The sequence below is a fragment of the Pleurodeles waltl genome, chromosome 4_1 (assembly GCF_031143425.1).
Source record: "Pleurodeles waltl isolate 20211129_DDA chromosome 4_1, aPleWal1.hap1.20221129, whole genome shotgun sequence".
Classification (NCBI taxonomy): Eukaryota; Metazoa; Chordata; class Amphibia; order Caudata; family Salamandridae; genus Pleurodeles; species Pleurodeles waltl.
In genome coordinates, this window is record NC_090442.1 from 131343274 (window position 1) to 131369889 (window position 26616).

The 26616-nt window shown below is 46.6% G+C and overlaps 1 protein-coding gene across 1 annotated transcript in view; it reads right to left on the reverse strand.

Annotated features, from left to right (window-relative positions):
- Positions 1-377: 377 nt before the first annotated feature.
- The window catches only part of LOC138288483 (pepsin A-like), a 193174-nt gene continuing 166935 nt past the window's right edge, over positions 378-26616 (reverse strand). Inside the window, exon 9 of the mRNA XM_069230038.1 lies at positions 378-881. Coding sequence (XP_069086139.1) covers positions 732-881 — 150 coding nt within the window. The 3' untranslated portion in view covers positions 378-731. The remainder of the gene's footprint in view (positions 882-26616) is intronic.

The window sequence follows — 26616 nt, forward strand, 5'->3', positions numbered from 1 at the left end:
CCAGGCAGTAGAAGATCTCTAAATATGGCGGGTGACTCTCTGCTAGTGGAGAGGAGGACACAGCGTCCGATAAGGGGGTACAATAGGAAGACACATTTAAGATTCTGAATCTAACAAGAGTTCCTCCAACTTCTTTGGGAATGTGCCAGACGTTTTGAAACTGACGAACTTGAGACGAAAACATGGGAAAGAAAATAAAATCAACAAATACATTAATTCAGAGCTTGATGCATCAAATAAAATATGAACCACACACACTGTCTTTCATGTTTTTATTTGATATCACAAACGTATGTGAAAGGGTTGAAGACCGATCAGAAACATTAATATTCATTGTTCTCATTTCTCCTGATTAATGCTAGACATCAAACCCCAATGCAGTATTCTGTTAGACACACAGGACAACATACAGGAAATATGGATCAGCAGGGTAGCTGCCCACTGCTGACATAGGCATATGTCCAAATCCCAAGAGGGATTTCTTAGTCGGCCTTGATTTTATTGTCTAATGATGAGGTTCATTATCCAAAGTAAAATGAAGATAAGAGAAAGTAGAGATGCTTTACATGGTAATCAACAAAGGCAGAAACCAGAGGAATGCTGAATTAAATGTCAGTAACTGTGGAATATGTCAACACAAACCTGTTTTTATTCAAACCTCTCCATTCACTTAATTTCAAATTTCTTGGTCAATGAACTCCAGTACAACTGGACTACTCATCATCACTACTCTAGACAGCTTTAGCAAAACCAACTTTGTTGTTGCCTCGATCAAAAATGCTGTAATATTCTCTGATGAACACATCTCCAAGGATCCAGAGGTCGCCAGATGTGGTGGGTATGTCCATGCTTTGGAGTCCAGTCGTGCATGATGTTTTACTCTAAAACAAAAAGGGAGAAGGTGTGATTAATATGTTTATAACATACTTGTGTTTATTTACCATTTCACTTTTTCTTATATTAAAGCCCATAACAATAATCTTTTGGAGGTGGATGGAGATGAGGTCTGGGACAATAAAGAATGGTTTAGGAGTGATGATGATTACTGTTAATCACCTTTAAATCTGACATCCTAAGAGCAAACCTGAATGAGGTAAATCAGCATGAACCAACCACCCATCCAAATGCAAGTTGGCAAATTTGACTAGCTGAAACATCTTGAAACGCAAACCACTTAAGGCCATATTTATACTTTTTAACGCAAAACTGCGCCGCCGCAGTTTTGCGTCAACAAATTTACCGCCAGCTAACGCCATTTCGTAGCACCGTACAGGCGTCATATTTATACTTTGAAGCACTGCGGCGCAATCAACAGGTGGGAGTCATTATTTTTTACGCACACTGCGGCGTCAAGTCGTAAAGGAAAACGACGTTAGCGTGGCGGAAATGACTGTGGGTCGATTTACGACACCGCAACCCGGATATGCGCCGTTCTTTGACGCAATAGCGTAAAAAAAAACGCGAACACTACAAGTGCACCAGAGGCGAGCCAAAATGGATCCCAGATGCCACTACAGATCCCAGGAAGATGACAGCAGACCAGGAACCAGCCAGGACGATCCATACAAGAACCAGGACATTTATAGAAAGAAAAGAAAGTGTCGCTTCAGTGCAGAGGAGCAGGAAATCCTGGTTAAGGAGTTGACGGAACACCAGCACCAACTGTTTATCACCTCAAAGTTGCCAATCAGTATGAGAGAGGCCATATGGCAACAAATTGTTGACAAGATTAACAGTGTTGCTGAAGTACGCAGGACAGTCACCGAGTGTAAGAAACGCTGGAATGACTGCAAACACAGGACAAAGGAAAAGATGGTCAGGAACAGGAAGGCAACACCGCAGACTGGAGGTGGGAGTCCAGCACACCAGGAGGCCCTGGACCACATGGAGGAGATGGTCGCAGCCGTCATCCCTGAGGAGATCGTCACAGGGATTCAAGGACAGGACAGCGCAGACTACCACGAGACAACGCACATGCAGGGTAAGTCGCATGGGGAATTAAAAAACAATAATGTTGACTGTAAGCAGGGGGGTAAATACCTACTACACATTGCATGTAAGTCATCATATACATGGAGTGGCATGGGTAAAGGGGTACTGCAGGGGGGCATGGCCTGCACAAACATAAGCTGGGGCACAACATTACACTACACCGACAACAGTCCCATGGGGGCATGCTGTCATGCCAACAATAACTACAGTAACTAGGGCCCTATTAGCAATCCTCTAGCCAAAACAACAACTTCAATGTAACTGCAACAACAGTTGCCACTACCACCTCTGATCTGTGTGCAGCTCTAGTAGCCAAGGGCAATAACCTCCCCATGGAACATACATACCTAAATTAGGGGGTGAGGATGACATCTGCAACAATCTCCTGAAACAAGACAAAGGCCCCAGTACAGGCAAATGTCAATGCCCATAGGTGTCACAAACATCAGCCAATGTAAACAACAATAGGAGTGACACAGCACTAAGGACACACCTATGCTGCATATGTCAGGGTCCATCCCGTGCCTGGCAAACAAGGCAACATCACAAATGTCATACTGCTCAGACAACAGCATTGAGGAGGGGACACATGTAACTGGTCACTGAAATACACCTGCACAGTCAGAGGACGAAATAGGACACTGATATGACTATCAGGGCAATCCAATGTAACACACATTACCCAACATCAGCAGGACACATTAACAATATCAACATCCATATCACATCATAACATTGCCATGCATAGGATATGCTACATGTCAATTACAAGTCGATGTGAACGCTCAGGGATTGGGGCAGGTCCTGAGAGTCAAGTGTGCTGCCAGGACCATCAGAACACCCACAGCCAGTGAAAGGTCTCACCATGAGAATGGATATACACGGAGGGTCGAGTAGGACAAAAAGGTGTCTATTCTCTATTTGGCATAAATTAACACCTAGAGGCGATGAGGCTGACAAGTCTGATAACTCAATAACATACATGTGACACACAGGTGGGACATAGGCCTGAAACAATGCCCATCTGAAGGACAGTAGATATCAATACAAAACAAGATCACAAAGTGAATTCATCAAAAGGCAGGCACGTCACGTCAAAATTGTCACAACACAGACACAATAATTGTACCCTGTTTCATTGCAGAGGAAGATGGATCTCCTGCCGATATGCCTGTCCCAGATTTCCCTGATGACATGGATGACAAGCCCATAAACATTCCCCAGGAGACCATCCAAAAGGTCCTTGAAACCCTCCAGACCCCACCTTCAGTCACAAGGAGGAGCACAGAACAAGCATATACTCCACAAAGTTTACACACAGTTCCAAAATCAGAGAAAAAAAGAGATCGAGGGTTATAGTGGTAAGGACAGGTTTCCAGAGACAAAAAAAAAAGGGGGGGGAAGCAATATGCTTGAAGCAAGAGCCCTCACTCACCGTCCGGTGACATGCTTCATCATAGGGCTATGCTCCTCGTCAGAACAAGCAGCCAGCGCAGAGGAACCACCCACCACCCCAATTGCAAGACCTGCCAGCTCCAATACAGCTGAGGACTCTGACGACACTGGCACCAGCTTTGAAAGAACTGTAGTTGGAGTACAGCGGGAGCTGGCCAAGGAGGTGCGGGTGGGGATGCAAACTATGGCAGCCAGCCTTGAGGGGGTGCATTCGTGCATGATGTCATCTGCAGATCAGGCAGCAGCTATGCAAGCCCTAACATCCATACTGCAAGGACTACAAGAAACTGTCAAGGAATTCACCACTGCAGTAAGGGAGTTGCCACAACACCTCGCACCCCAAACATTCCACTGCATGCACGAATGCAATCATGACTCCCTCAGGGCCGACCTGGCTGCCTACCATCGTGATGTGGCTGCTATTCTCGAAAACCAGGAGACCGTCCTTGCTGCAGTACTGCCCTTAAAACCTTCACAGGGAGCAGCGACTGGGATGTCTGACTCCACGTCTTCTAACACTGAGGTGTGTGTTGCCCCTTCACAACCAACAACAACAAGGACAAAGCAGGCAACACACACATCAGAAGAAGAAGACATGGAACAGATCACAGTCGCACGGAAGAGTACCCGGAAGCACTAGTTCCTGCGCCATAGCCTACTTTGACCAAGGTCCTACTTTTTGTCAAATGCCAGTCTTACAACAACTATACTCAATGACTGTTCTGCTAACCACTGTATAACTTGTCAGCATGCCCAGTTAATGTCTCTCTCCTACTAATTGGCAAATCCTGTCCCTCTGCACTGTCTGTAACATCACCCCAGCATGTCAGTAGCATTATCTACACCCCTTCTGTAGGATCACCATCTAAGATTTCACTAGAACGGACTCAGCAAACATGGACAATGTACATATTGCACTACAGCACCTATCAATAAATAGCACTTGCACACCAAATATGTCTCTGTGTAATTTGACACATCAACTGTGCAGTAGATAACACAAATGTGCCTGTGTGACAATCATGTAGCTTGTCAATACAACTGTCCTGACATCATGTAGTCAGATACATCTGTGCAGTGGCCAGGATTGCATCATAGCCTGCCCATCCTGAGGAGAATAACTGATGAAGTGAGAAACCACACACCATCATGCTGTGTTGGACTGAATAAAGCTTCATCAAGAGAAATCAAAGTCAACTAATAGTGGCTGATAAATGTTGTCACCATGCAATACTAACACATTGAACTGTGCAGTCTAATCTAAGCAAACACTACAAAACACAGCATCAATCAACCTTTCTGAGTAAACATCCAAATAGGTAATCATGCTGAATTTTTGCACAAATGATCTATGTCAGTTATGAAGACAAGAAGACAAGAGTGTTAACAAGATCTCATCTTCAAAGATGTCCCTGAACATCAAACTGCAGTCCGACCTAAAAATGTCCCCACAATACCAAGTCTGGAAGCATACTTTGTGACATAGAAAACATACTCATCGACAAAAATCCTTTGTGATCCATGTCAACTCCGATTGGTGGTTCTAACAAATGGTGGATACTTACCAAGGTAGCACTGGGGTAGCTGCCATTTTACACCTCAGTTTGTTTTTGTTTGTAGCATAGGACACAAATGTCATAGAACAACAATCATCTACACTGATTGCAAGGCCATGATCAAGTAGCAGTTAACACATAATGCAAAGGGTTATCGAAATATATTTATTCAAAACTAATCACACCAGAGGCAACTAAGGGAAAAGTCATACCTGCACTAATCTAACCTGACTACTCATTACCCACAACTGTCCCTAACTAACCTAAGCTAAACTTACTCTTCACATATAACGAATCGATCTAAACATCAACCCCCCACCCACCATTATGAGACAGGACACATACAGGACAACACATACTAACCTACACACATACTATACTATCCTAAACAATCATATATTTTTTGTAATTTTTTTTTTTTTTTTGTTATATATATATGTTTTCAAACACACAGGAACCCCAACATTGACCCCCACCCACCCACCCACACACTTAGGCCCATATTTATACTTTTTGACGCTAAACTGCGCTAACGCAGTTTAGCGTCAAAAAGTTTTGCGCCGGCTAACGCCATTCTGAAGCGCCATGCGGGCGCCGTATTTATTGAATGGCGTTAGCCGGCGCAAGCAGACCGGCGCTGCCTGGTGTGCGCGAGAAAAACCACGTACACCAGGCAGCGCCGGCGTAGGGGGAAAATGGCGCATGGGCGTCTTAAAATGGGGCAAGTCAGGTTACGTCGAAAAAATCGTCGTAACCCGACTTGCGCCATTTATTTTCGACGCCCATCCCCCATCAACATGACTCCTATCATTGTAAAGATAGGAGTCATGCCCCCTTGCCCAATGGCCATGCCCAGGGGACTTCTGTCCCCTGGGCATGGTCATTGGGCATAGTGGCATGTAGGGGGGCACAAATCAGGCCCCCCTATGCCAAAAAAAATTATTAAAAAAAAATAAAAAAATACTTACCTGAATGTCCCTGGGGTGGGTCCCTCCAGCCTTGGGTGTCCTCCTGGGGTGGGCAAGGGTGGCAGGGGGGGTCCCTGGGGGCAGGGGAGGGCACTCTGGGCTCATTTTGAGCCCACTTGTCCCTTAACGCCATGCCTGACCCAGGCGTTAAAAAGCGGCGCAAATGCGCCGTTTTTAGCCACGCCCACTCCCGGGCGTCTCTTTTGCCCGGGAGTATAAATACCACGTAAAGGCCTGGGAGTCATTTTTTAGACGGGAACGCCTCCCTTGCATATCATTAACGCAAGGAAGGGGTTCACGCTAAAAAATGACGCACATTCCGGGAACTTTGGCGCTATTCGCCTCTAACGCCATAGTATAAATATGGCGTTAGTTGGCGTTAGTTTAGCGTCGAATTTGCGTCGAAAAAAACGACGCAAATTCGGCGCAAACGGAGTATAAATACGGCCCTTAATAAGGAAAAGTAGAAATAATCAGGACCCCCCACCCTCCTCCCTAACACTAACTAAACTAACAACCTATACTAACCTAACACTTATCCCCCAAGCCCACTGATCATGATAACAAGGAAAGAGGAGGGAGGGGAGGGAATTATGTCCATTGAATAAATTATTCCTAGAGGTTAGTCCTCTGGAGGGTCCGCCTGATAGACTTGACCCGCTTCTTGATGTAGCTGACATCCTGGCTAAGATTGTTCACCTTCCTTAGAACTTTGTCCAATTTACGTTTGTAGGAAAGTACCATCTTGCCTGGCATGTTACCCCCATTTTTCACTGTATATATGTTGTTTTAGTTGTATGTGTCACTGGGACCCTGCCAGCCAGGGCCCCAGTGCTCATAAGTGTGCCCTGAATGTGTTACCTGTGTTATGACCAACTGTCTCACTGAGGCTCTGCTATTGAGAACCTCAGTGGTTATGCTCTCTCATTTCTTTCCAAATTGTCACTAACAGGCTAGTGACCAATTTCACCAATTCACATTGGCATACTGGAACACCCTTATAATTCCCTAGTATATGGTACTAAGGTACCCAGGGTATTGGGGTTCCAGGAGATCCCTATGGGCTGCACCATTTCTTTTGCCACCCATAGGGAGCTCTGACAATTCTTACACAGGCCTGCCACTGCAGCCTGAGTGAAATAACGTCCACGTTATTTCACAGCCATTTACCACTGCACTTAAGTAACTTATAAGTCACCTATATGTCTAACCTTTACCTGGTAAAGGTTAGGTGCAAAGTTACTTAGTGTGTGGGCACCCTGGCACTAGCCAAGATGCCCCCACATTGTTCGGGGCAAATTCCCCGGACTTTGTGAGTGCGGGGACACCATTACACGCGTGCACTACACATAGGTCACTACCTATGTGTAGCTTCACAATGGTAACTTCGAATATGGCCATGTAACATGTCTATGATCATGGAATTGCCCCCTCTATGCCATCCTGGCATAGTTGGCACAATCCCATGATCCCATGGGTCTGTAGCACAGACCCTGGTACTGCCAAACTGCCTTTTCAGGGGTTTCACTGCAGCTGCTGCTGCTGCCAACCCCTCAGACAGGTTTCTGCCCTCCTGGGGTCCAGCCAGGCTTGGCCCAGGATGGCAGAACAAAGGACTTCCTCAGAGAGAGGGTGTTACACCCTCTCCCTTTGGAGAAATGTGTTAAGGCAGGGGAGGAGTAGCCTCCCCCAGCCTCTGGAAATGCTTTCATGGGCACAGATGGTGCCCATTTCTGCATAAGCCAGTCTACACCGGTTCAGGGACCCCTCAGCCCTGCTCTGGCGCGAAACTGGACAAAGGAAAGGGGAGTGACCACTCCCCTGACCTGCACCTCCCCTGGGAGGTGCCCAGAGCTCCTCCAGTGTGCTCCAGACCTCTGCCATCTTGGAAACAGAGGTGCTGCTGGCACACTGGACTGCTCTGAGTGGCCAGGGCCAGCAGGTGACGTCAGAGACTCCTTCTGATAGGCTCCTTCAGGTGTTGCCAGCCTATACTCTCTCCTAAGTAGCCAAACCCTCTTTTCTGGCTATTTAGGGTCTCTGCTTTGGGGTATTCCTTAGATAACAAATGCAAGAGCTCATCAGAGTTCCTCTGCATCTCTCTCTTCACCTTCTGCCAAGGAATCGACTGCTGACCGCGCTGGAAGCCTGCAAAACTGCAACAAAGTAGCGAAGACGACTACTGCAACTCTGTAACGCTGATCCTGCCGCCTTCTCGACTGTTTTCCTGGTGGTGCATGCTGTGGGGGTAGTCTGCCTCCTCTCTGCACTAGAAGCTCAGAAGAAATCTCCCGTGGGCCGACGAAATCGTCCCACTGCAACCGCAGGCACCAAAGAACTGCATCACGGGTCCCCTGGGTCTCCTCTCAGCACGACGAGCGAGGTCCCTTGAATCCAGCAACTCTGTCCAAGTGACTCCCACAGTCCAATGACTCTTCAGTCCAAGTTTGGTGGAGGCAAGTCCTTGCCTCCTCACACCAGACTGCATTGCTGGGAACCGCGTCTTTTGCAGCTACTCCGGCCTCTGTGCACTTCCGGCGGAAATCCTTTGTGCACAGCCAAGCCTGGGTCCATGGCACTCTAACCTGCATTGCACGACTTTCTAAGTTGTCCTCCGGCGGCGTGGGACTCCTTTGTGCAACTTCGGGTAAGCACCGTTTCACTCCTCTTTGTAGTGCCTGTTCCGGCACTTCTGCGGGTGCTGCCTGGTTCTGAGAGGGCTCCTTGTCTTGCTGGGCGCCCCCTCTGTCCCCTGACACAATTGGCGACATCCTGGTCCCTCTTGGGCCACAGCAACATCCAAAAACTCTAACCGCACGAATTGCAGCTAGGAAGGCTTGTTTGCGGTCTTTTGGTGGGAAAGCACTTCTGCACGACTCTCCATGGCGTGGGACATCCATCCTCCAAAGGGGAAGTTTCTAGCCCTTGTCGTTCCTGCAGAATCCTCAGCTTCTACTGTCCAGTAGCAGCTTCTTTGCACCCACAGCTGGCATTTCCTGGGCATCTGCCCACTCTCGACTTGATCGTGACTTTTGAACTTGGTCGCCTTGTTCCACAGGTACTCTCGTCTGGAAATCCATCGTTGTTGCATTGCTGGTTTGTGTCTTTCCTGCAGAATTCCCCTATCACGACTTCTGTGCTCTTTGGGGAACTTTAGTGCACTTTGCACTCAATTTTCAGGGTCTTGGGGTGGGCTATTTTTCTAACCCTCCCTGTTTTCTTACAGTCCCAGCGACCCTCTAGAAGGTCACATAGGTTTGGGGTCCATTCGTGGTTCGCATTCCACTTTTGGAGTATATGGTTTGTGTTGCCCCTATCCCTATGTGTTCCCATTGCATCCTATTGTAACTATACATTGTTTGCACTGTTTTCTAAGACTATACTGCCTATTTTTGGTATTGTGTACATATATCTTGTGTATATTTGCTATCCTCATACTGAGGGTACTCACTGAGATACTTTGGCATATTGTCATAAAAATAAAGTACCTTTATTTTTAGTATATCTGTGTATTGTGTATTGTGTTTTCTTATGATATTGTGCAAGTGACACTAGTGGTACTGTAGGAGCTTCACTCGTCTCCTAGTTCAGCCTAAGCTGCTCTGCTAAGCTACCATTATCTATCAGCCTAAGCTGCTAGACACCCTATACACTAATAAGGGATACCTGGGCCTGGTGCAAGGTGTAAGTACCCCTTAGTACTCACTACAAGCCAGTCCAGCCTCCTACAACGTTCCAAAGCCAGGAATGCCGCAGGGTCGATTGGTGGTGCTGCTGCTGTTTGTGTCCCGGCAGAGGTGCTCTTTGGGCGTGTTGAGCCTAGCCCACTGGACTGTCCTGCAGCTGTCACACTGCTGGGGCCTGGGTGTGCTGCAGATGTAGGGACAACTGTCCCGCTGTGGCTGGGGCCACCTGGGGAGAACCGGTGGTTGTGGTGGTGGTGGCTGTAGTGGGCAACCTTGGGCCACCCTGTGGTGAAGCCCACCATGCTCCGGAGGCCCGATCAGACTGGTATTTACGGGCCATCCTTCGGAACCCCGACTGCACCTGCAGGATGTGTCGGTACCTCATGGCCCGCCTCTCAAATTCATGCTTCTGGGCAGGTGTCATGTTTGCAGCTGTGAAGACAAAGGGCAACTATTTACCATAGGAACTGCATTGTGTGGAATAGCACAAGTGGTCAATCTGACAATACATCTACTGTACTTGTAACAGCTCAAATAACCATACAGATCATTGAAAGTCTCAGAGGAAGTACATGGAAAGTCTGCCTACAAAGGTCATCTCACACATAGCACATACAAAATCTACATGATGGGTAACAACTGGCAATAACTTGTCATTAAAGTACTGACAGTTGCAGCTAACAATCATGCTGCACCTCCTCCGCCTATTGCCTGGACTACATATGTCAGTGTATGTGATAACAATCACAAACTTCAAGGTCTGCAATTTGTAATGGGATTTGCTAGTATAGTACTCATGTGCCATACCTGAGTGTGTACACTAGGTTCAAAACCATTTTTCATATAATCACAAGTATGTGTAACATACTGGTTGCTTCAGTCCTAGGTACCCTATTCACAAACCCATGCCTGTGTTTGAGGGGGGGGGGGAAGAACAACAAACAATCCCAAAATACATGCACACCCAGGAGTGTATAGAAAGCTCAACATGTTTTTGGCTCCACACACACACCACCAGTAAGGGCTATCAACAAATTGGAGTCAGCTAAACCTTGTCCTATCCAAGGTCCACACATGTCAAAATGTACTGACCTAGGTCAACATCACATACTTCCAGTGAGGCATAATTTTCAACAGACACAGAGGAGCAAGAACACCCATGATCATGAATAGCATGCACACCTAGGCCGTTGCACTCTAGTCCCACACACTTCTAGTACAACTTGTGGAAGTACATGCTCCCAGAAGGTCCAATCTACAGTGTACTCAGTACATCGGTTAATAGGGAAGCAGCAGTCTTCAGAAAAGCCATTTGCAGAAGCTATCTGGGAGAATGTCAGTCTGACATGCAGACTCAGTCCGAGACGAGTCCCAGTGCAACTTTTATTGTAGCTAGTGTATTCCACATGACTCACCCCAGTTCCCATAGCGGGCCCTACAGGAATGGCCTACAAACCCAAGATCAGACAAATGGATAAGCATTGGTCAACTCAAAATATTCCAATAACTGAAATCCCACTAATGGAACAAGACTAATGATTGGGCAGCGCATCACACCTTGCAATGTGTTCAACACACAGGAGTCCATCACACATCACCAGCAAACACAATACATAACACACATGTCAACACTCACTGTAGGTGTTGGGGTCCTCAAAATGAGCCACCTCTCCCACTGTGTACGGTGCAGGTCCACCTGTAAAGCATGGAAGGAAGAATATGCTCAGAATCCGTGCACTGACAAACAATTTCAAATACAAATACAATGTGATAAGCTGACATGGATAACAAAACACTTTCAGACATGCTCATACTGCAGGGAATAATTCCTGGGCAACATTTACATAGGATGGGTCTCCTGCTACAGTTACACACACTTCTACACACATGCAGTGGCCCTGACTGTCATGTGGTGGCAAACATGCACCTCCATTAGTGTGTAGCAAAAATATTGGTGTGTATTCATCTCATCATGTTCATCCAAGAGAGACATCCAAAGGCTGGTTACTTGAGGACTGCATGAACTGTCAAACAGCCTATGTGGTCATGACACATTTGTGACAGATAGGTACATGGTACAGAGGGCCAGGTACTTTGGCAATACCTCATGTTGTTACAGTTTCATAAATTGATGTGTCCAAACAAAGGTGATTGGCACCAGACATAGATGTTTGCACCCTAGTCCATACCTTTGGACTGCCATCCCTAATCGGATTTTGGCATAAGTAACAAAAAATACCTGTCTAAGATGTTAGCTGAGGGCACCTGACTCCTTTCCAAATATGGTTCATGTTCAGATCTGGCATGTATCAATAAAATATGAAGGAGCACATTAATCCCGAACAGGCATAGCACTTCCGTGAACACTTTCCCTACACACTCACCAGACACACATGAGACATATGTCTGGGCCACATTGCTATCATCAATTGACGTGAAGGCAGCACTCATTTTCTGCATCATGTAGGGTTTCCAATGTCAGTCTAGCTATAGTGCAACATATGTAGGTATGATGTGACTACATCCATACTTCACTGGCAATTGTGACCTGTGGAGTCCTGATTGCGTCATTAATGTTTCGCTTGTCTGACACAAAGGCGGCACTACATTACATTCAGCAACAAGCAACCTGTAAGTGTGAAAAACATGAGCTGCCTGACTGCTAGCATTTGTCATCCTTCACATAGTGCATCAATTACCCTGTATGTTTCCCCAGCATTGCACATTTACATGATCTGTACTCACCAACATGGCCACCAATCATGATTCCCAGGTGGTCCAGCAGATCTTGCTCCCTGGAGATCAGGTCAGCCCAGCGGTGCTTCAGTTGATGCTCATTCCAATGGCTCCCATACAGACGCACCAAGTGATGGCGCACCTTCCCCCACTGGACTTTTCTGGCCTCAGTGTGATACCCCTGTATCACCCTACCCCCAGCCTCCAGCATCAGTGGGAGGAAATGGCAAACCAGCCATATGAACCCCCCCAATTCCTCCTCACCCATCCTGGAAAGACGTGGCCTACCAGACATTTAGGCACAGAAAAAGGGGAAAAAGTAGTGGTAAAAAAAACATAAAGGGGAAAATAAGGAAAGTTTGAGTGAGGAAATTGTAGGAGGCTGGACTGGCTTGTAGTGAGTACCAAGGGGTACTTGCACCTTGCACCAGGCCCAGTTATCCCTTATTAGGGTATAGGGTGTCTAGCAGCATAGGCTGATAGATAATGGTAGCTTAGCAGAGCAGCTTAGGCTGAACTAGGAGACGAGTGAAGCTCCTACAGTACCACAAGTGTCACTTGCACAATATCATAAGAAAACACAATACACAGTTATACTAAAAATAAAGGTACTTTATTTTTATGACAATATGCCAAAGTATCTTAGAGTGTACCCTCAGTATGAGGATAGCAAATATACACAAGTTATATGTACACAATACCAAAAATATGCAGTATAGTCTTAGAAAACAATGTATAGTTACAATAGGATGCAATGGGGACACATAGGGATAGGGGCAACACAAACCATATACTCCAAAAGTGGAATGCGAACCACGAATGGACCCCAAACCTATGTGACCTTGTAGAGGGTCGCTGGGACTATTAGAAAATAGTGAGAGTTAGAAAAATAGCCCTCCCCAAGACCCTGAAAAGTGAGTGCAAAGTGCACTGAAGTTCCCCAAAAGACAAAGAAGTCGTGATAGAGGAATAATGCAGGAAAGACACAAACCAACAATGCAACAACGATGGATTTCCAATCTGGGGTACCTGTGGAACAAGGGGACCAAGTTCAAAAGTCACAAGCAAGTCGGAGATGGGCAGATGCCCAGGAAATGCCAGCTGTGGGTGCAAAGAAGCTTCTACTGGACAGAAGAAGCTGAGGTTTCTGCAGGAACGAAAAGGGCTAGAGACTTCCCCTTTCGTGGACGGATCCCTCTCGCAGTGGAGAGTTGTGCAGAAGTATTTTCCCGCCAAAAGAACGCCAACAAGCCTTGCTAGCTGCAAATCGTGCAGTTAGCGTTTTTGGGTGCTGCTATGGACCAGCAAGGACCAGGATGTCGCAAATTGCGTCAGGAGAGAGAGGGGACGTCGAGCAAGACAAGGAGCCCTCTTAGCAGCAGGTAGCACCCGGAGAAGTGCCAGAAACAGGAACTACGAGGATGCGTGAAACAGTGCTCACCTGAAGTTACACAAAGGAGTCCCACGTCGCCGGAGACCAACTTAGAAAGTCGTGCAATGCAGGTTAGAGTGCAGTGGACCCAGGCTTGGCTGTGCACAAAGGATTTCCGCCGGAAGTGCACAGGGGCCGGAGTAGCTGCAAAAGTGGCGGTTCCCAGCAATGCAGTCTAGCGAGGTGAGGCAAGGACTTACCTCCACCAAACTTAGACTGAAGAGTCACTGGACTGTGGGGGTCACTTGGACAGAGTTGCTGGATTCAAGGGACCTTGCTCGTCATGCTGAGAGGAGACCCAAGGGACCGGTAATGCAGCTTTTGGTGCCTGCGGTTGCAGGGGGAAGATTCCGTCGACCCACGGGAGATTTCTTCGGAGCTTCTAGTGCAGAGAGGAGGCAGACTACCCCCACAGCATGCACCACCAGGAAAACAGTCGAGAAGGCGGCAGGATCAGCGTTACAGAGTTGCAGTAGTCGTCTTTGCTACTTTGTTGCAGTGTTGCAGGCTTCCAGCGCGGTCAGCAGTCGATTCCTTGGCAGAAGGTGAAGAGAGAGATGCAGAGGAACTCTGATGAGCTCTTGCATTCATTATCTAAAGTTTCCCCAGAGACAGAGACCCTAATTAGCCAGAAAAGAGGGTTTGGCTACCTAGGAGAGAGGATAGGCTACTAACACCTGAAGGAGCCTATCAGAAGGAGTCTCTGACGTCACCTGGTGGCACTGGCCTCTCAGAGCAGTCCAGTGTGCCAGCAGCACCTCTGTTTCCAAGATGGCAAAGGTCTGGAGCACACTGGAGGAGCTCTGGACACCTCCCAGGGGAGGTGAAGGTCAGGGGAGTGGTCACTCCCCTTTCCTTTGTCCATTTTCGTGCCAGAGCAGGGCTAAGGGGTCCCCTGAACCGGTGTAGGCTGGCTTATGCAGAATTGGGCACATCTGTGCCCATGAAAGCATTTCCAGAGGCTGGGGGAGGTTACCCCTCCCCTGCCTTCACACCATTTTCCAAAGGGAGAGGGTGTAAACCCTCTCTCAGAGGAAGTCCTTTGTTCTGCCATCCTGGGACAAGCCTGGCTTGACCCCAGGGGGGCAGAAACCTGTCTGAGGGGTTGGCAGCAGCAGCAGCTGCAGTGAAACCCCAGGAAAGGCAGTTTGGCAGTACCAGGGTCTGTGCTACAGACCACTGGGATCATGGAATTGTGCCAACAATGCCAGGATGGCATAGAGGGGGCAATTCCATGATCTTAGACATGTTACATGGCCATATTCGGAGTTACCATTGTGAAGCTACATATAGGTATTGACCTATATGTAGTGCACGCGTGTAATGGTGTCCCCGCACTCACAAAGTCCGGGGAATTGGCCCTGAACAATGTGGGGGCACCTTGGCTAGTGCCAGGGTGCCCTCACACTAAGTAACTTTGCACCTAACCTTTGCCAGGTAAAGGTTAGACATATAGGTGACTTATAAGTTACTTAAGTGCAGTGTAAAATGGCTGTGAAATAACGTGAACGTTATTTCACTCAGGCTGCAGTGGCAGGCCTGTTTAAGAATTGTCTGAGCTCCCTATGGGTGGCAAAAGAAATGCTGCAGCCCATAGGGATCTCCTGGAACCCCAATACCCTGGGTACCTCAGTACCATATACTAGGGAATTATAAGGGTGTTCCAGTAAGCCAATGTAAATTGGTAAAATTGGTCACTAGCCTGTTAGTGACAATTTGAAAGAAATGAGAGAGCATAACCACTGAGGTTCTGATTAGCAGAGCCTCAGTGAGACAGTTAGTCACTACACAGGTAACACATTCAGGCACACTTATGAGCACTGGGGCCCTGGAGAACAGGGTCCCAGTGACACATACAACTAAAACAACATATATACAGTGAAAAATGGGGGTAACATGCCAGGCAAGATGGTACTTTCCTACACAACCCCCCCCAAACGAAGGACAATAAGACTAGCCATGACCTGATGAGTCTTCATTGTTTAAGTGGAAATATCTGGAGAGTCCATCTGCATTGGAGTGGCTACTCCCAGGTCTATGTTCCACTGTATAGTCCATTCCCTGTAGGGATATGGACCACCTCAACAATTTAGGATTTTCACCTTTCATTTGTTTTAGCCAAAGTAGAGGTTTGTGGTCTGTCTGAACAATGAAGTGAGTGCCAAACAGGTATGGCCTCAACTTCTTCAGTGCCCAGACCACAGCAAAGGCCTCCCTCTCAATGGCAGACCAACGCTTTTCTCTAGGGGTCAACCTCCTACTAATAAAAGCAACAGGTTGATCCTGGCCCTCAGAATTAAGTTGTGATAGGACTGCCCCTACTCCTAATTCAGATGCATCAGTTTGGACATAGAATTTTTTAGAGTAACAAGGGCTTTTCAGGACAGGTGCAGAGCACATGGCCTGCTTCAGCTCCTCAAAAGCTTTCTGACAGTTTGCTGTCCATAATACCTTTTTAGGCATTTTCTTGGATGTGAGGTCATTGAGAGGGGCTGCAATGGAGCCATAGTTCTTAATGAACCTCCTGTAATATCCAGTGAGGCCTAGGAAGGCTCTCACCTGAGTCTGTGTAGTAGGGGGAACCCAATCAATAATTGTTTGGATTTTCCCCTGAAGTGGTGCAATCTGTTCCCCACCAACAAGGTGTCCCAGATAAACCACCTTACCCTGCCCTATCTGGCACTTTGAAGCCTTGATAGTGAGGCCTGCCTTTTGCAGGGCCTCCAAAACTTTACATAGGTGGACCAGGTGATCATCCCAGCTGGAGCTAAAGACAGCTATATCGTCCAGATATGCTGCACTGAAAGCTTCCAGCCCTTGCAGGACTGTGTTCACCAACCTCTGAAAAGTGGCAGGTGCATTTTTCAATCCAAAAGGCATTACAGTGAACTGGTAATGTCCTCCAATGGTTGAAAATGCAGTTTTAGGTTTAGTATCTTCTGACAATTTGATCTGCCAATACCCTGCAGTCAAGTCAAAAGTGCTTAGATACTTGGCAGATGCCAGTGTATCTATGAGCTCATCTGCCCTGGGTATAGGGTGAGCATCAGTTTTGGTTACCAAGTTGAGACCTCTGTAGTCTACACAAAACCGCATTTCCTTCTTTCCATCTTTAGAATGGGGTTTTGGTACAAGTACCACAGGAGAAGCCCATGGACTTTCAGAGTGCTCAACCACTCCTAGTTCTAACATTTTCTGCACCTTTTGCTTTATGCAGTCCCTGACATGGTCAGGCTGCCTATAGATCTTACTTTTGACAGGCAAGCTGTCTCCAGTATCTATAGTGTGCTCACACCAAGAAGTGGTACCTGGCACAGTAGAGAAGAGTTCAGAGAATTGATCTAGGAGATTTATGCAATGGTCTTTATGCTCAGCAGTAAGACAATCAGCCAAAACTACACCTTCCACAAGAGCATCTTGTTCTGTGGAAGAGAAGAGATCAGGTAGAGGATCACTGTCTTCTTCCTGTCCCTCATCAGTTGCCATGAGCAGGGTGAGATCAGCCCTGTCATAGTAGGGTTTCAGGCGGTTGACATGGAGCACCCTAAGGGGACTCCTGGCAGTGCCTAAGTCAACCAAGTAGGTGACTTCACCCTTTTTCTCAACAATTGTGTGGGGACCACTCCATTTATCTTGGAGTGCTCTTGGGGCCACAGGCTCCAAGACCCACACTTTCTGCCCTGGTTGGTACTGAACCAAAACAGCCTTCTGATCATGCCATTGCTTCTGGAGCTCTTGGCTGGCCTGAAGGTTTTTACTGGCCTTTTCATATACTCAGCCATCCTTGATCTGAGGCCAAGTACATAGTCCACAATATCTTGTTTTGGAGCTTTTAAAGGTTGTTCCCAACCCTCCTTAACAAGTGTGAGTGGACCCCTAACAGGGTGTCCAAAAAGAAGTTCAAAGGGGCTAAAGCCCACTCCTTTCTGGGGTACCTCCCTGTAGGCAAAAAGGAGGCATGGTAGAAGGATATCCCATCTCCTGCGGAGTTTTTCAGGGAGACCCATAATCATGCCTTTGAGAGTTTTGTTAAATCTCTCCACCAGTCCATTAGTTTGTGGATGATAGGGTGTAGTGAACTTATAAGTCACACTACACTCCTTCCACATGGCCTTTAAGTATGCAGACATGAAATTGCTTCCCCTGTCTGATACTACTTCCTTTGGGAAGCCCACCCTGGAAAATATTCCCAAGAGGGCCTTTGCCACTGCAGGTGCTGTAGTGGTCCTTAAAGGAATTGCTTCAGGATATCTTGTGGCATGGTCCACTACCACCAAGATAAACCTATTGCCTGAAGCAGTAGGAGGGTCAAGGGGGCCAACTATGTCAACCCCTACCCTTTCAAAGGGAACCCCAACCACAGGTAGTGGAATAAGGGGTGCCTTTGGGGTGCCACCTGTCTTGCCACTGGCTTGACAGGTTTCACAGGACTTACAAAACTCTTTTGTGTTCTCAGACATCCTAGGCCAATGAAACAAGGGAACAAGCCTGTCCCAAGTTTTCATTTGTCCCAGATGCCCAGCTAGGGGAATGTCGTGGGCTAGAGTTAGGAGGAACTTTCTGTACTCCTGAGGAATCACTAATCTCCTGGCAGCTCCAGGTTTAGGATCCCTTGCCTCAGTGTACAAGAGGTTGTCCTCCCAGTAAACTCTGTGAGAGTCACTGACATCCCCATTAGCCTGTTTGACAGCTTGCTGTCTTAGACCCTCTAATGTGGGACAGGTTTGCTGTGCAACACTCAACTCCTCTCTGGCAGGCCCCCCTTCACCCAAAAGCTCAGCAATATCTGCTTCAAGCTCCTCTGGTGTAGGTTCTGCACAGGGAGGGAATTCTTATTCCTCAGAAGTAGAATCCACTGTAGAGGGAGGGATAGTAGGAAGTGGTTTGCTTCTACTAGCCCTAGCTTTAGGGAGCACTTGGTCCATTGTTCCAGGATCCAAGCTTCCCTGTCCTTTTTGCTTTTTGGCCTGAGCCCTGGTTAAAGCAAAAATATGCCCTGGGATGCCCAGCATTGCTGTATGGGCCTCCAACACCACATCTGACCAAGCTGATGTCTCCAAATCATTTCCTAGTAGACAGTCTACAGGTAAATCTGTGGCTACCACAACTTTCTTTGGACCAGTAACCCCCCCCCAGTTGAGAGTTACAACAGCCATGGGGTGGCTAAGTGTGTTGTTGTGAGCATCGGTTACTTGGTACTGGTGACCAAGTAGGTGTTGTTCAGGGTGGACCAGTTTCTCTATGACCATAGTCACACTGGCACCAGTGTCCCTGTAGGCCTGAACCTCAACACCATTTATTAGGGGTAGCTGCTTGTACTTATCCATATTAAGGGGACAAGCAACTAAGGTGGCTAAATCAATAGCCCCCTCAGAGACTAACACAGCCTCTGTGGTCTCCCTAACAAGACCAACCCCAACTAAGTTACCAATAGTGAGCCCAGCTACTCCCTTGGATTGGCTATTAGTAGGTTTGCTCCCACCACTACTGCTATTAGTAGGGACACTAGGTGTAGCAGTAGGGGTTGTAGTGGTAGGAGGCTTGGTGCTTTTCTTTGGACAACTGGGATCTGTTGTCCAATGGCCTTTTACTTTAAATAAATAGCACCATGGTTTCTTTTCTTTGTTTTGATTAAAGGAGGATTTGGACCCACCACCCCCACCAGAGTGTTTTTGTGGGCCTGATGAAGACTCATTTTTAGATTTGTCCCCACCCTTGTCAGAAGACTTACCATCCTTCTTTTTGTTGCCATCTTTGTCACCCCCTGTATGAACTTTTCTGTTCACCCTTGTTCTGACCCATTTGTCTGCCTTCTTTCCCAATTCTTGGGGAGAGGTCAGATCAGAGTCCACCAAGTACTGGTGCAACAAATCGGACACACAATTATTAAGAATATGCTCTCTCAGGATCAAGTTATACAGGCTTTCAAAATCAGTAACTTTACTGCCATTTAACCACCCCTCCAAGGCCTTCACTGAATGGTCAATAAAATCAACCCAGTCTTGTGAAGACTCCTTTTTGGTCTCTCTGAACTTTATCCTGTATTGTTCAGTGGTTAAGCCATAACCATCCAGGAGTGCATTCTTAAGAACTGTAAAATTATTGGCATTACTTTCTTTCACAGTAAGGAGCCTATCCCTACCTTTTCCACTAAATGATAGCCATAGGATAGCAGCCCACTGCCTTTGAGGGACATCCTGTACAACACAGGCCCTCTCAAGTGCAGCAAACCACTTGTTAATGTCATCCCCCTCCTTATAAGGGGGAACTATCTTATGCAGATTCCTGGAATCATGCTCTTTTGCAGGATGACTATGGGGAATACTGCTGCTGCCACCATGGGTTTCAAAACCCAACTTCTGTCTTTCCTTCTCTAATTCTAAAGACTGTCTATCCAAATCCAGCTGTTGCTTTTTAAGCTTCAGTCTGGTTTGTTCCACCCTCAACTTATTGAGTTCCCTTTCTAACAATCTGTCATCAGGGTTGGTGGGAGTGACATTCCTAGATACAGAGGTATGATGGGAATGAACAGAAGGAGACCTGTCCCTTACAGAGGGCACCCTAACAGCTTGGCTGACAGTGTAATGTGAGAGCACATCATCTGTATGATGTGACTCCACCTCAGTAACAACTATGCTAGACTGTCTTGTAATGGGCAGGCTAAGAAGTTTCTTTCCTGAACCTTTTCCTGGGGGAGTCCCTGGATCAGATTGGGAACCATTAGCTACTTTTTCAACAGAAGGGGCACTTTTAACCTTATCTTGTTCTCTAAGCATGTTAAGTAACAATTCCAAGGAAGGATTCTTCCCTACACTCAAACCTCTCTCTACACAGAGACTCCTTGCTCCTTTCCAGCTAAGGTGATCATATGCAATCTTGGACAGGTCAACATTTTGGCCTGTGCCAGACATTTTTAGAGAGAGTTAAAGTGATAGAAAAAGAGAAAAAAGTTTTCAGAACTTTTTAGAAAGACAGAAAAAAACTTTTAAAACTTTTTAAAACTTTTTAGAAAGTTTAGAAGTACTTTTCAGCACTTAGAAAAGAGTGAAAAGAGGAAATGCAAAACTTTTTAGTTATGTGTACACACACTGAACTTGTTTTGTATATTTTTCTCTTATGAAAAGTACAATGACAAGAATGGTAAGTAGTCTCAAAGCACTTATCCCACCGCTGCACAACCAATGTAGGAGGCTGGACTGGCTTGTAGTGAGTACCAAGGGGTACTTGCACCTTCCACCAGGCCCAGTTATCCCTTATTATTGTATAGGGTGTCTAGCAGCATAGGCTGATAGATAATGGTAGCTTAGCAGAGCAGCTTAGGCTGAACTAGGAGACGAGTGAAGCTCCTACAGTACCACAAGTGTCACTTGCACAATATCATAAGAAAACACAATACACAGTTATACTAAAAATAAAGGTACTTTATTTTTATGACAATATGCCAAAGTATCTTAGAGTGTACCCTCAGTATGAGGATAGCAAATATACACAAGTTATATGTACACAATACCAAAAATATGCAGTATAGTCTTAGAAAACAGTGCAAACAATGTATAGTTACAATAGGATGCAATGGGGACACATAGGGATAGGGGCAACACAAACCATATACTCCAAAAGTGGAATGCGAACCACGAATGGACCCCAAACCTATGTGACCTTGTAGAGGGTCGCTGGGACTATTAGAAAATAGTGAGAGTTAGAAAAATAGCCCTCCCCAAGACCCTGAAAAGTGAGTGCAAAGTGCACTGAAGTTCCCCAAAAGACAAAGAAGTCGTGATAGAGGAATAATGCAGGAAAGACACAAACCAACAATGCAACAACAATGGATTTCTAATCTGGGGTACCTGTGGAACAAGGGGACCAAGTCCAAAAGTCACAAGCAAGTCAGAGATGGGCAGATGCCCAGGAAATGCCAGCTGTGGGTGCAAAGAAGCTTCTACTGGACAGAAGAAGCTGAGGTTTCTGCAGGAACGAAAAGGGCTAGAGACTTCCCTTTTGGTGGACGGGTCCCGCTCGCCGTGGAGAGTCGTGCAAAAGTGTTTTCCCGCCGAAAGAACGCCAACAAGCCTTGCTAGCTGCAAATTGTGCAGTTAGCGTTTTTGGGTGCTGCTATGGCCCAGCAAGGACCAGGATGTCGCAAATTGCGTCAGGAGAGAGAGGGGACGTCGAGCAAGACAAGGAGCCCTCTTAGCAGCAGGTAGCACCCGGAGAAGTGCCAGCAACAGGCACTACGAGGATGCATGAAACGATGCTCACCCGAAGTTACACAAAGGAGTCCCACGTCGCCGGAGACCAACTTAGAAAGTCGTGCAATGCAGGTTAGAGTGCCGTGGACCCAGGCTTGGCTGTGCACAAAGGATTTCCGCCGGAAGTGCACATGGGCCGGAGTAGCTGCAAAAGTCGCGGTTCCCAGCAATGCAGTCTAGCGAGGTGAGGCAAGGACGTACCTCCACCAAACTTAGACTGAAGAGTCACTGGACTGTGGGGGTCACTTGGACAGAGCTGCTGGATTCAAGGGACCTCGCTCGTCGTGCTGAGAGGAGACCCAAGGGACTGGTAATGCAGCTTTTGGTGCCTGCGGTTGCAGGGGGAAGATTCCGTCGACCCACGGGAGATTTCTTCGGATCTTCTAGTGCAGAGAGGAGGCAGACTACCCCCACAGCATGCACCACCAGGAAAACAGTTGAGAAGGCGGCAGGATCAGCGTTACAGAGTTGCAGTAGTCGTCTTTGCTACTTTGTTGCAGTGTTGCAGGCTTCCAGCGCGGTCAGCAGTCGATTCCTCGGCAGAAGGTGAAGAGAGAGATGCAGAGGAACTCTGATGAGCTCTTGCATTCGTTATCTAAAGTTTCCCCAGAGACAGAGACCCTAAATAGCCAGAAAAGAGGGTTTGGTTACCTAGGAGAGAGGATAGGCTACTAACACCTGAAGGAGCCTATCAGAAGGAGTCTCTGACGTCACCTGGTGGCACTGGCCACTCAGAGCAGTCCAGTGTGCCAGCAGCACCTCTGTTTCCAAGATGGCAGAGGTCTGGAGCTCACTGGAGGAGCTCTGGACACCTCCCAGGGGAGGTGCAGGTCAGGGGAGTGGTCACTCCCCTTTCCTTTGTCCATTTTCGCGCCAGAGCAGGGCTAAGGGGTCCCCTGAACCGGTGTAGACTGGCTTATGCAGAATTGGGCACATCTGTGCCCATGAAAGCATTTCCAGAGGCTGGGGGAGGCTACCCCTCCCCTGCCTTCACACCATTTTCCAAAGGGAGAGGGTGTAACACCCTCTCTCAGAGGAAGTCCTTTGTTCTGCCATCCTGGGACAAGCCTGGCTTGACCCCAGGGGGGCAGAAACCTGTCTGAGGGGTTGGCAGCAGCAGCAGCTGCAGTGAAACCCCAGGAAAGGCAGTTTGGCAGTACCAGGGTCTGTGCTACAGACCACTGGGATCATGGAATTGTGCCAACAATGCCAGGATGGCATAGAGGGGGCAATTCCATGATCTTAGACATGTTACATGGCCATATTCGGAGTTACCATTGTGAAGCTACATATAGGTATTGACCTATATGTAGTGCACGCGTGTAATGGTGTCCCCGCACTCACAAAGTCCGGGGAATTGGCCCTGAACAATGTGGGGGCACCTTGGCTAGTGCCAGGGTGCCCTCACACTAAGTAACTTTGCACCTAACCTTTACCAGGTAAAGGTTAGACATATAGGTGACTTATAAGTTACTTAAGTGCAGTGTAAAATGGCTGTGAAATAACGTGGACGTTATTTCACTCAGGCTGCAGTGGCAGGCCTATGTAAGAATTGTCTGAGCTCCCTATGGGTGGCAAAAGAAATGCTGCAGCCCATAGGGATCTCCTGGAACCCCAATACCCTGGGTACCTCAGTACCATATACTAGGGAATTATAAGGGTGTTCCAGTAAGCCAATGTAAATTGGTAAAATTGGTCACTAGCCTGTTAGTGACAATTTGAAAGAAATGAGAGAGCATAACCACTGAGGTTCTGATTAGCAGAGCCTCAGTGAGACAGTTAGTCACTACACAGGTAACACATTCAGGCACACTTATGAGCACTGGGGCCCTGGAGAACAGGGTCCCAGTGACACATACAACTAAAACAACATATATACAGTGAAAAATGGGGGTAACATGCCAGGCAAGATGGTACTTTCCTACAGAAATACAAAGAAAACTTAACAAATAGAAGAGCCCAACTATTCCCTATATAACAGTACCCACAACAGACTCCCACAGACAATAAATACAACACTGGACTGGACAAATTTATACAACTCACACTCAGACAGTATTCTACAAAAATATATTGATTACAAAACAACAAGTAAGATGGCACTCTGGACACAGAAGCACAAATTCACAGGACAACACTTTGCACACTAGACTGAATAATCAGAGACTGCAAAGTGAAAGTGAAAGTACACCCACTGTACAGATTCTGTAAACAGGATATCCTATTACATCACATCCTGCATAACATGGGCGCCGTTTTTTTCCATTATGCGTCATATTTTCACGCATACAGGTTGTGCATCATATTTTTAGACGCACAGGAGTGCAAATAATGCTGAGTTAAAATATTTTTAATAATTGGTAAATAATATTTGTTTGCGGCATAATTTACAGTTCCAGAGGTGAAAATTAAGCCGCATCCAAATCTTATTTAAAATAATAAAAAAATAATTTGACTCTGCATTATTTGCACTCCTGTGCATCAAAAATTATGACGCACAAGCTGTATGCGTGAAAATATGATGCATAATGACAAATATGCATTTCATATGTCCAAATGAGTAATGGAATTTTCCATTACCAAACGGTGCTCAGTGATAAACACTGGGGTTAGCTAAAGCAAATGTGCCTTATAGGATGTATAGAAGGTATTCACAGTGCAATAGTAATGATTGGCCATAATGGATATTACTCATAATTGCGCACACATGTAGGTAATTGCTGATTGCAACTTTCAAAATATGAAAGAGCTAACAGGATGTCTTCATTAGCTAATTTGTGAGCACATGTATCAAGCTAATCCAAATAGCAAAATGCCCATTTAGGTAATGCAATTGTCGCCTAAACCTTTTTTGGGGGTAACCATGTGCTAATTACGAGTTAATTTAGCTAATAAATGTTTCACTATTGACATGTAGGGCACACATGCCCCTTAAGCATGTGTGTGCTTCACATGTCCGTAAAAAGTGTTTAATTGGGGTGCAGAAGAGGGGGACTTAGGCCCCCAGCACCCTGGGGTTTGCTGTTCCTGACTTGCATATTTATCAAAGGTTTTCCCAAATTCATTAATGCTAAACCATTGGCAGCAGGCCCATAGATGCAAATTGAGTATGATTCTCTTTTTGCAAATCTGTAATACTATTTGCCCATTTGAAGTTTGCACTATTACTTCTTTAGAGAATTCTGACATACCATTTAGCATTGATTTAATAGCAAATTCTCAACGTTCCTTATGTCATGATAGCAAATAGGTTTTTGATGTATGTGGCCCTTTATGCATTACCTGGTTTAGTGGCATGTTTCAATCTTCATGCTAGGTTACAATTGGGACACTACTGTGATAGGCTGCTTGCAACCATTTTGTTGATTGGATGGTACATGTACATGTGTGTGGTCCAATGTTGATCCTGTATCATCTGTTAAGGTGTATGTTGTCACTGTAACGTCCAGGTCTCATCATGAGTTAGTGGCAGCTAATCGTGTATCTAATGAGTATCCTTTGGAGCTAAATGTGAGTAAAGTCATAGAGGACATGGTAACCTACACGTGGATGGTCCCACCCTGTCACTGAAGACGTGTAATGAGACTTTCAACTGGGCAACCGTGGTGTGCTGAGTGAGAGAATGGCTCAGGTGTCTGGATCCGGCATGTGTCATTGCAACAATTGTACTCAAGTTGGCCTCTGTGGATGGAAATGCATCTGGAAACATCATAGCCTCTGTGCAGAATAAAATGGCTGGTATTCACCACACACAAGCCATCTCTATTATTTGAACAATGTTACTCAGCGTGTAAACTGTCAGGGTCCTCATATGTGTCGACTTTTCATGGACATTATCTGAGGTTGCTGGTTCTGCTGGAGGCCACGTACACCATCAAAGGCTATGGCCCAGGTACACTATCACACTTTGTAGTTTAGGTTTTCATGAGGCCCAGACAACGGATGGGCCATGATTTAGCTATTCAAGGGCACTGTCACAAATATGATACAAAGAAAAGTCAGATGATGCAATACAATGTATTTGAGTATACATTGATGAGGCAAATGACAAATTAGCCTCTGAGGAAAGAGAGGTTTTGGACAGCAAGTGTGGTCCATAGGTGGCCACCGGGTATCTTTAGGGCAACCCACGGACAGGTGCCAGTCAGGCTGATAGGATGCTGGGTCAATCAGGAGCCAGCTCTTTGACAATTGACATGATCAGTGGTCTGACTAAGACAGGTCAGAGGGAGCAGTAGACAGTTGACATGACACACTGTGTATGTCCTGTGTGGTTCTGAAGGTGACACATGAACCCTGATACAGTGTTACACGGCAACATTAGTAGCAATGCTTAACGGTGTAATTGCCCAAATGACAACATCTATGCTGTAGGAGGCATCAGCAGGGACGGTGCATGTAAATTTGGGTGGTGTGCATGGAGGTGATCACTGGTGTGGCCTCCATCAGTGTCTCACAAGTCCTGTCGGATGGGATTTGCTTTAAAATGGCCTACAGTACCTTTGACACGGGAAGCAATCTACAGGTGATACCAGGCCTTAA